At 36.8% G+C, this 11,939-nt stretch overlaps 1 protein-coding gene across 1 annotated transcript; it reads left to right on the forward strand.

The window, feature by feature from the left end:
* Nucleotides 1-7,126: 7,126 nt before the first annotated feature.
* On the forward strand, nucleotides 7,127-8,041 carry LOC112912656 (olfactory receptor 4C11-like). The gene has a single exon (XM_025989309.2). It carries the CDS (start codon nucleotides 7,127-7,129, stop codon nucleotides 8,039-8,041), a length of 915 nt encoding a protein of 304 aa, XP_025845094.2.
* Nucleotides 8,042-11,939: the final 3,898 nt, after the last annotated feature.

Genomic DNA, 11,939 nt, shown 5'->3' on the forward strand with positions numbered 1-11,939 from the left:
CAGCAGATGATAGTTTCTTTTCTGGTTCACTGGGACATTCTCTTGAATAGATCACATATTAGGCTACAAGCAAAAAAGCCTTAAGAAACTAAAAAAGATTGAAATCATATTATATACCTTTTTTGATCCCAGTGGTATGAAACTATAAGTACTTACAAGAAGAAACCTAGAAAGAACACAAATACATGGAGGCTATATAACCCGCTCCTGAACAATGAACAGGTGAACTAAACAATCAGACAAGAAATAAAAATATACATGGAGACAGATGAAAATGATAAGGGGTTAATATCTAAAAGATGTAAAGAATGTTTAAAACTCACCACCACAAAGACTAAAAATCTGACTTAAAAATGGTCAGAGAACAAAAATAAACATTTTTCCAAGAAGACACATAAATAACAAGTCAACACATCAAAAGATGTTCAACATCATTCATCATCAGGAAAATGCAAATCAAAACCACAATGAGATGTCACCTCATACCTGTCAGAATGGCTAAAATTCAAAAAACAAGAAATAAGGAGTGTTGCAAAGACTTTGAATAAAATGAACCCTCATACACTGCTGGTGGGAATGTAACCTGGTGCAGCCACTGTGGAAGCATGATGGAGTTTTCTCAAAAATGAAAAATCAATATGATATGATCCAGTAATTCCACTATTGGATTTTTTCAAAAAGATTTTGCAATTATATGGATGGAGTTTGGGGGTCTAATATAAGTGAATAACTCAGACAGAGAAAGACAAATATCATGTGAATTCATTCATATGTAGATTTAAGAAAAAAAAACAAATGGAAAAGATAAAAGGAGACCAAAAAACTCATATTCTTAAATACTGAGAATAAAAAGGTGGTTGCCAAAGGGAAGTTGGCCAGATGGGTGAATAGGGTGAAGGGGATTGAGAGTACACCTGTTATGGTGAGCACTAAGCAATGTATAGAATTGTCAGACAAAAAAAAAGGGCATTTTATTGTATGTAATCTATAACTTTAGTTGCTTTTGAAACAAAAAAATCTTTTAAAGTATTTTCTTTAGTTTTTATTAATTTATTTTTCATTGGTGTTCATTTCCACTTTCTCTTCTGCTTTAGTTACTGAGTTAATAACTTCCATATATTATAGAAATTATATAAATTTTAATTACTCATTTTCAAGTATTTAGATTATATTAGTATCATTAAGATGGATAATAATTATTATATATACAGTAACATTTTCTAGAATAGGAAATTGGGAGAAGTGAAGAAAGTTGCTTAAATTCACAGAGACATGAATCATGAAGCTAGAATACAATCATATCACATGTGTTGGAATGTGCACCTGTGCTCAGAGTTTTGTGTGCTGTTAGAAAAAATTCAACGTAAAGAGTAAAGCCTTTGGAACTTTTAGCCTATACTTCAGTGTGACTTGAAGAAATACTTTCTCCTTAGGGCACCAGTGGAGCAGTTGGTAACAGAAATGAGATGGGTCCCTTCAGAGTCTTGGAGGGGGGAAGGACTCTGTGGGAAGAATCTGCCTCTTGACAGCCTTGTCTGGGATTACTTGGCTCCATGGTTTGCAGTGGTCCAGGGTGACTGAGCTTAGTAGTTTAAGAGCAATCCTTTGGGATTGGGGGGGTAAGGGCAGAGTTCTTATCCCTCCAAAGGCTGGGTATTTGTGAACTTCTATGAATTGTCTATATATATCAGGTGTAGGAAGAAGAAATGTTAGTCCACGTGCTCTGCCAAGGAATTGTTTTGGGGTACTAGAGCTGGCTTTAGAGATGTTTCTATCATAGAATAGTGGAAATTATACCTTTATATTCTAGAAAATTCTAACAGTAGATATAAGAAACTTTCTGTAATAATTACAGACCTTATTGAAGAGTCTAACCCAAGCCTCCAGGAAAGATTATGGCTACCTATGGTGTATCTTCTCTCCCCAAGGAATCTGCAAGGGAAAGCCAAGAAGATACATTTGAAGGACAGTTTACATGTTGCAAAACACACTGCACATGATTCATCTTCAAAATAAATCAGGTTTGCAAGAGCAAAAACTATGGGCTCTCTATTGGGTCTCATCTATTTCTGTGCAAGAATTATGGTAAGTTTTCAAGCCAACTATGCTATGTTCTTTTCTCGATCACCATTCCGCACTGGATTACTGGCAGTTACCATTATGCAATTCTTTTAATATTTGAAAAGCATGAAGTTCCAGAAGCATTTCTGTCAGTGATGAAAAGATTCTGATGTGTCAGTCTTTTTCCTTTCACTGTTCTTGATGCAACACAGTCTCAGGACTAACTCTTATTGAATGAGGGGTACATTGAAGGATGTAGAGGTATAGTATCTTACACAGGTGGGTTTCTTACTTGCAAGGTTTAAGGCCAGCAAAAGTAAAGGCTGTATACTGACCACGACAGTCAGTATTCTTAGAGAGTGTTGTTAGCACGATACTATGGCACTATGATACTCCTTGTTCTGATATTAATGATGGTAATGTTGGCTGCGTAAACCCCTGATACCTAAGAATTACATTTTCTTTTTGATGTTGGAGTAAGGGATGATCTACAGAGTGGAGGAATGAGAAGACAACTGTAGTGAAATCCTAGAATGAAGCCCTCTTTGGTCCCTAGCAAAATTATTTGCTCAGTCTTGCACTGTGTATTTACATTTAAGTATAAATATAAATGCTGGTCTCTTTTTTTTTTCCCTCACTCATCAGAATTTTCCATCCGTTTGCTAGTCAGGACACGTACTGGATATGTCCATGGTTTTGTTCTTAACCTATTTATGGTTTCTGGCTTTATGCTGGCTCCACTCAAGTGGCTGAGGAATGATGATTCTCATGGCAGTAGGAGGTGGAGTGTCCAAGAAAGAGAGGTTGCCATGGAGCACAAAGGCTAGAGGTACTGGTTTCTTTGTTTCTTCTCTCTGCTAAACTGCCTGCCAACCTAACTTGATTTGCCCAAAATAGAACACTTGTACTTGCTTTATGAGATAAATAATGGATGAACAAAGATATTAAAACAAAAATGAAAAGAGACTATAATTAAGGATTGTTTGATTCAGTACACACACGAACACACACACACACACATATATCTTCCCATTGAGTGGTCATTAGCAACAAAGCTTTTCATTAAAACCTGGAAGGTTTTACTTCGCAGATGGCATCTGAACTGAGTACAGTGTGCACAGTTAGCAATGTAGAGTGGAGGTTTAATCAGAGGAAAGTCTTTGTCACTAAGAAATCCTGAAAATTTAGTGAGTGAAATGGTGTGGAGGCATATTTATGAAGGACAGCAATGTCAGGCATGCCTGTCGCATACATGCCCAGAGGCATTGGAGGAAATGTGGTAAGCAAGATTATGGTACAGCAATGGTGGGCTTTGAAAGTCATGGTGAGTATTTCAGCCATTGCATTAGAAAAACACAGTAGCCATTTTATCATATTCATGGTTCATCATGTTTTTAGAATGCACTTTTCCTTTTCAAGTTATAGCAAGGTGATAAAAAGAGGTAGAGGTAGAGGATGAGGAGAAGAGAGAATATCTGAATTTGTGTCCTTTCTTTCCATTTAGAAACATGGATGGTCCATTTAAAGAATTCTAGGATTGGCCATTTGTAGTACTGATTTTCGTGAAATACCAAGCTGATTTTGTGGTACATATGTAGTGATAATTCTCACAATGCAAACTCATATAAGTATTGAACTCAAATTGCTGTTTTCCTTCAACAAAAATAGTGTGAGACATCTTATTCAGAATATAATGAATATTAGACACTACATGAAAAGAATTATCTTCTATATTGTGTGAGTCTAAAATGATTCTGCTTTTAGGGCAGTGGAAATGCTCTCTATGATATTATAATGATGGATGCATGTCCTTGACATTTACCCAAATCCATAGAATGTACCACACGAAGAGTGAACCCTAGGGTTAACTCTGGCCTTTCATTGATGATGGTTGTTATGGTGATTATGTCTAGTCAATTGTGACAAGTCTGCCATTCAGAGCATTGGCGTGCAAAACAGTTGTGCATCTGTTTTATGGGTAAATTAACAAGGTAGATTAATATCTTTGAAAGTTGATACTAATCGTCATAATGGAAAATTGATACTAATAATCCTAATAAAAGCAACGATTGCAATTGCAGGTGCACAGACCTCCATCTCCCATGCTTTGTACATACTGAATTATATAGCCTGCATAGAAACCCTAAAAAGTAGGTTGCTTTGCTCTTAATGTTTACAGGTGAAGAAAATGAAGCACAGAGATATCAAGGGACTTGTTACATATCTCACCATAGTGGGCAGTTGGGTGGGGTACAAATCTAGGCTGTGTGACTTCGGTTTCTAAGCACTACCGCTGTGCTAACCCACCTCCCTGCCCTGCTTTAGAATATCTGCATCTCAGGAAACCGAATTTAGAATGTCTTTCTTCAGTTAAAGTTATGATTCATCTGTTAACATAATTCTGAATTTTTCACTCCCAAGCTATTCTTTAGAAATTTGTAATCTTGTCTCTTTTCTCTTTGTATTCTTTTAATATCAATGATAGTCTGCCTTACATAATGAATGATCTCAACTATATTTATCTTAAAACTCAAACTATTAAGAGCAGTGGAATATTTTTCCCATTCTTTACAATAACTCCAGATATTTGTGAGTCAACACTTAAAAGAAAAGATTATTGTAGGGTTATGAGAGAAGTGAGTAGATAGTATAATTTTAAAATGTTTTGGAAGTGGGCTAAATTAAAAGAGGAAAATTGGCAGGTCAGATTACAGGAAAAGGGAAAAAGCCCCGAAACACAGTAAAAGTAAAATCATGATAGTGAAAGAAGCAGAGGTGGCAATTAATAGTTCTTACTCACTACAAGCCAGGTATTTTTCTCATTTTATCTACCTAGGTACCATGATTATGCTCAAAGTGACTTTCCCAAACTAGTATATAGTGGAACTAGGATTTGAACTCAAGACATAGGGATCTAGCACCTGTGTTCTTGACCAGAAAATGTAATGTTTTGCTAGATTAATAGCCACTCCAGATAAAATATCAAGACAGCAAAATATAAACTGGCAAAAGATGAAAAATTCTCAGATGGTCAATCTTTAATAAAAAATGCAGTAAAACTGGGCATACCAGGTGGCTCATTGTTTTGGCGCCCAGGGCCTGATCCTGGAGACCCCAAATCGAGTCCCACGTCGGGCTCCTTGCATGGAGCCTGCTTCTCCCTCTGCTTACTTCTCTGCCTCTGTGTCTCTCATGAATAAATAAATAAAATCTTTTTAAAAAATGCAGTAAAACTGTTAAATGTGGTTTATGATAAAAAGGTATATGCACATAATAAAATATAGTTATTTACTATTATCTCAGTGAGGTAATAAGATAATGTCACAAAATAACTTGTATTTGCATGTTCATCAGCTTTTTTGGAATATCATCAACCTTGAAATATTGGCATACTTGATATACAAAAGAGATACACATATACAAGTATACTGTTAGAATGTTTAAAAAAACACATAAAAATAGTCATTTCTGGAGAGTAGGATCATAGAGTCAATAATTTTGAGACAGAGTGATTTTCTTCTCTCATTCCTCTGTGTACTTTGAAGAATTAATGATATCATGAATTTTTTGACAATAAAATATAGTTAATAAATAGACACAAAATATTGAAGAACCTTTTAATAATTACCAATAGCAATGACTATATCAAGCATTTGGGGCAGCAATATCATGATTGTAATATTACTCTGAATTGTTGTTTGTGAGAATGAAAACTGAAAGCAACAGCAATATCTGGGTTGACAAAGGGTCAAATACCATTTAGAAAAATTTTACAATGTCGGTATTAAATGAACAATTGAACCATGGAAAATATAGTAACATGGGAAGAAGTGTTATAATAATTCCAAGTCAAAATCAGAACACACAATGGCATAAAATGATTTCAGTGACAAACTATATATGCTATGAACAAGAACTTGAAACAGAAAAATCATAACATAGTATATTGAATTATCGAATTATCTTCAAATGGTATTTTTAGAAATAAGGCAACTCAGGGTCAAAAAGGAACATATATGTGTAAAAACACTGTTTAGATTATAGACATCATTAAGATTTTTCTTCCACATTGAATCCATATGCAGAGATTCTCGATGACACCAGTTTAATAGAACAGTAATAGGGTAAACAGGAAATTTCCTCAATTATGACAAGCCTCAAAGTTTTCTAGGCCTTTGTTATCAAATATGACTATCAGTGAAGGTGACATAGAACACAAGAGGTTAAAGACTGTCAAAATAAGTTTTTGTAAAGGATATTTTATCCAAGATACTGATAGGCTCAGAGATGAAGTCAGGGACCCCAAAATCAGTGAACTCAACTGAGGATATTTTCTTCAGGACGTTTCTCCAACATAATGAGTGCTAAATAATATCGGAATAGTGTTTTCCAGATTTCGAAGCACATAGATAAAATGCATAATACATAAACTAGATGCGTGTAAATGTGATCATAAAAAAATATTTTTCATTCTTTGGGAAACTCAAGGTAAAGTGAAAGTGGGGCACTATTGGATATTAATTTTCAGGTGATGGCCAAATTCTTTTTTTTTAAGATTTTATTTATTTATTAATGAGAGAGAGAGAGAGAGCGGCAGAGACACAGGCAGAGGGAGAGGCAGGCTCCATGCTGGGAGCCTGACATAGGACTTGATCCTGGGTTTCCAGGATCATACCCCAGGCTGAAGGCGGCGCTAAACCACTGAGCCACCCTGGCTGCCTGAAGGCCAAGTTTCAAGACAGTGAAGGCACCTGACCAAGGAAAGTACAAGTTCTGCCATTTTCAATCTTGGTAGGAATCAAAATTTTTAAAGGATATTGACATTTTATTATTCAAATGCAAAGGCTTTGATCCAATTGGGTTAGTTTTTGAATCAATACAGAGATCTGGGAGAGGCTTGGACTTTTGCAGATTTACAAAGATTCACAGGGAATAAAAAAATTGGAGGTTAACAAAGCAAAAATAAGGAATTGAGAGGTCAGCCCAATGATCTCCCCAAGATGTCACATCTTTTCTTCTTTTGCAGATTAAGCTTTCATCAAGTTCACCTTACCTGCAAACTACTATGTCAATGAATAGTAGCGTGAATGAGTTCATTCTGCTTGGCTTGACACAGGATCCAAGAAAACAGAAAGCAATATTTGGGGTCTTCTTGATGCTTTATCTTGCCACACTGTTGGGAAACTTTCTCATTGTAGTGACTATTAAAAGAAGCAGGACCCTTGGGAGTCCCATGTACTTCTTCCTATTTTACCTGTCCTTTGCTGATGCCTGCTTCTCTACAACCATTGCCCCCAGGTTGATTGTGGATGCCATTTCTCAGCAGAAGACCATTTCCTACAAGGAGTGCATGACTCAGGTCTTTTCAGCCCACTTCTTTGCATGCATGGGAATCTTTGTGCTGATCCTGATGGCTTTTGATCGCTATGTAGCCATTTGTAAGCCCTTGCGTTACACAACCATCCTGAACAGGCATGTCTGCACTGTGCTGGTGATTCTGGGTTGGGTGGGATCGTGTATCCACTCTTCAGCACAAATTTTCCTGGCTTTGAGATTGCCTTTCTGTGGTCCCAATGTGATTGATCACTATTTCTGTGACTTGCAGCCCTTGTTGAAACTTGCTTGCATGGACACTTTTGTAATAAATTTGCTAGTTGTTTCTAACAGTGGAGCCATATGCATGGTGAGTTTCATAATTCTGCTTATCTCCTATGTTATCATCTTGTACTCTCTGAGAAACTACAGTGCAGAAGGAAGGCGAAAAGCCCTTTCAACCTGCACCTCCCATTTTATTGTGGTTGTCCTATTTTTTGGCCCATGTATATTCATGTATACACGCCCAGCAACCACATTTCCAGTAGACAAGGTGGTGGCTGTGTTTTATACCATTGGGACACCCTTGCTGAACCCTCTGATCTATACACTGAGGAATGCGGAAGTGAAAAATGCCATGAAAAAGTTATGGTGTAGCAAAGTGTGACTTCTGCTGATACATGATATTCAGGGATTCTAATGTATATTTCCTTTACAGTTTGGTTTCCTTCATGGACAGGAAAGATAAAAATTTTTTCCTTCAGGATTAAAACCAATTAGTATTTTTAATCATGCTTTTTTGTATATTTAATTGTATTAATATTAATAAATAGTAATAAATATAAAGACTCCTTATTCTAAGAGGATTGCATTAGAATAAGATTACTTGGGGATCTCTGGATGGCTTGGAAGTTTAGCGCCCACCTTTGCCCAGGGTGTGATCCTGGAGATCCGGGATCAAGTCCCATATTGGGCTCCCTGCATGGAGCCTGCTTCTCTCACTGCCTGGGTCTCTGCCCCCTCGCCTTCTCTCTGTCTCTCATGAATAAATAAAAAATCTAATAAAAAAAAAGAATAGGATTACTTGAAGTCCAAACCACCTTGAAAACCTATCATTGGAATCCCTGGGTGGGGCGCGGTTTGGCGCCTGCCTTTGGCCCAGGGCGCGATCCTGGGGACCCGGGATCGAGTGCCACGTGGGCTCCCGGTGCATGGAGCCTGCTTCTCCCTCTGCCTGTCTCTCTGCCTCTGTGTGTGTGTGTGTGTGTGTGTGTGTGTGACTGTCATAAATAATAAAAAAGAAAAAGAAAAAGAAAAAGAAAAAGAAAAAGAAAAAGAAAAAGAAAAAGAAAAAGAAAAAGAAAAACCTATCATAGACCTTAGTTAAAAGGTTTTGACATCTGGTCATAGTCAAGATGAATATGTGAATAACATGATATTTTAGCTTCCTGGATCAATTTGCCTTCAGAAGGAAAGCATTAAATAGCGAGAGAATGATTGTGTGTGTGAGCACACACCAATTCTTTGTCTAAGTTTTATTCTAGCGTAATGCATGTGGTCAAGGTGTTAATCCATATGTAACTGGAACTTAATGTAGGTGGCTGTCTTGACAACCTGGCATTTGGAGAAGGTGTTCTAAGAAATTCTGCTCTTGAATCTATACTTGAGCTTGCCTCACTGAGGAATCTACATGGAGGGACCCTCAACCTCTAATAAAAGCTTAAATATTGGTGAAAACCTGTACTGTGACTGGAAAATTTTCAAAGTTTTTTGAATGGTGAGAGAAGGAGAATCTTATACTTGGCAGTGATGGGTGGTATCAGCCACTCAGCTGCCCTTTGGCCGGTCCTTCCCATTACTCTTCACAAGGGAGAAAGAAGAGACAGTGAGGGGGTTTGACAGCAGGAATATGCAGAAAGAAATACACAGAAGGGAGGATAAAGGGGAGAAGGGAGGCAAGGTGAAAGGCAAGAAAAGGGCAAGGAAAAGTGGGAACTTTGTTCACGTTGGAGAGCAGAAGCTTTGCCTTTCTTATATTCTGAGAATCAATTCTGGATGCATGCACATTTGCAGGAAAAAAAAAAGTGAAGTCTCAGTATCTCTACATCTTGACTTAATGTAGCTTACCTCCCTTGACTGCCAAGTTTGTTTGTTTGGGTATCAGAAAAAAAAAAAAAGCTTTCTTTCTGTCCTAATATGTCTGAAAAATAAAAATTCAGATTATTTGGAAGAACTCATGATTGAAAAGTCTGTTTTAGTTCATTTCAATTTTTGTCTTTTGTTTTTATATGAGAATGTTTTAAAATATACATTTTCACCTTTGAAGATAACCCAACTGATGTGTATAATACACACCTGCCACCACCACCACCACATCATAATCTATAATCAAGCACTTCCATGTGATGCTCTTTCAGTACCTGAGTTTATAAGACCCAACAAATTGGCACCAGGAAGTATTACTTTAATTAATATAAGCTAATGAGAAAAGAATACCATGAGCTTCATAAGTATGTGAAAAGTTTCTGCCAATGGAAGCACAATGTTATCCTGTCCCACCAAAGATGCCCAGTATTCTTACATAGGAAGTGGTGGTAGACTAAATACTTAAGACCCAATGAGGACATTTATCAGAGAATGAATGAGGACATTAGAGAAATATTTGTTTGCACTCACAGAAAAGATACATTTTCATGAACAAATTGGTATAATTAAACCGTATCTGCCAATGGGGAAGATTTCAAAGTGAATTGGGTGGGGATTGACATGAGGAAGTAGTCATGAGGAAAGGGGACAAGGAATCACTCCAAGCATTGGAAGGGGAGAAAGGAAAGGAAGTCTGAAAATCAATCCTTGAATGTTAAGAGGGAAAAAAAAAGAAAAGGAATTCATTAAAGATCCAAGAGAGCTCTTAGAGAACCGTTTTGTGATGTCAAGGGTGAGGGGAGCCATTTGCAGTTCTCCTCACCTCTACAAGGGGTTGGAGGCTTCTTGGTTAGGCTGAGGCTGTCCCAGCCCTCCCCTGATCTGTCTCCTTTCCCTAAAGGGTCCCAGGAGTATGTTGCCAGTCATCCAATAGTGAAAACGATGTTTCCAGTATTTTGTGCAGCTTCTAGCTACTTTCAGCAAAGGGGAAGTTCGGTGACTGCATTATGTCCAGAAATTTAAAACACTACATTTTCTTTGAATCGGGTTTGTTTTTACATTATTAAAAATAATTATGAGCTATGAAAAAGGAAACGAGTGCACTCTCCTTCCATTCCATCTCCCATGTCCCGATTCTTGCTGTAACTAATGCATTTTTATCTTTTTAAAAAATATTTTATTCATTCATGAGAGACAAAGAGAGAGAGAGAGAGGGAGAGAAAGAGAGAGAGAGATAGGCAGAGACACAGGCAGAGGGAGAAGTGGGCTCTGTGCAAGGAGCCCGACGTGGAACTCCATCCTGGGTCTCCAGGATCAGGCCCTGGGCTGAAGGCGGCGCTAATCCACTGAGCTGCCGGGGCTGTCCTTATTGAGTTTTTGACATACTTTCTAACGTTTTTTTCCAAATTGATAATCATTTATCTTATTATAATTTATTTTCATGTTGATACTTTCAACCTCATTCTATATTAAATTACCAAATATATATTGTTGAATTTGTTTGCATGATACTCTGTTCTCCTAACGTATTTGTTTATTCTGTGGGAATACCCAATTTGATATCATACTACAGCTTTGTGATATATTTGCACTTGGTTCTTCTCCCTCTACCCCCCAAAATCCTTGATTCTTCTATACATCCAACCATATGTACTTTAGAATCTTATACTCAGTTTCCATGCAAATCATCTTCAGTAATTATGTTTAGGAATTCACTCAGTGTGTCAATTAATTGGGAAAAATAAAAAACTTTAAAGAGGCAGTTCATTCACTTCAAATGGTATAATTTACCTGATTCAGTTGCTGTATTTCTTGTTTAGTTTTATTGTTCTTTGATGAAGACTATTCATGTTTCTGTTACATCTCATAATTTTATTTTTATTCTGGTGGAGATTTATTCCATTTTATGATTGTCTATTATATTTACATTTGGAAGTATTATTATGCTGGTTTTTGAGTAAGCTCTTTTAATAAGTAGTTTAATCTGCAAGCTGATTGTCTTGGTTTGGAGAAGTAGATGAACACATCAGCCAATAATGACTTGTGTTGTTTTGTGTTGCTTCAACTACTTTATTTCCTTTTCCATTCATTGTTTGACACAGAATTTCCAAAGTGACAGGCTGCTAGACTGAATGTACCTGAAAATTTGCAAATTTGTTTAATCCAAAACTTGTTTAACATAAGATTTTATAATAGGTCATCAGTATATTCAAATAATTAACATGCATATGAAATATGAATGCCTAATTTCTCTTGAAAACCTGGGTGAGGGACAAATTTGGATATATTCCCCTCATTAGGCAACCACACACAAGACCTTAGTCCTGGTAGACTCTAAAGGGGAAAAGATTTGTTTCATTTCTACAGTGTGCAAAGGGCTTAAAATCCTTCTTAAATATCTTTGCACAGTTTAGCTTCAT

This window comes from Vulpes vulpes, chromosome 5 (genome assembly GCF_048418805.1).
Source record: "Vulpes vulpes isolate BD-2025 chromosome 5, VulVul3, whole genome shotgun sequence".
NCBI classification, from domain to species: Eukaryota; Metazoa; Chordata; class Mammalia; order Carnivora; family Canidae; genus Vulpes; species Vulpes vulpes.

Coding starts and splice junctions, on each gene's coding strand:
- LOC112912656 (XM_025989309.2), top strand. CDS start 7,127: ATGTCAATGAATAGTAGCGTGAATGAGTTCATTCTGCTTGGCTTGACA.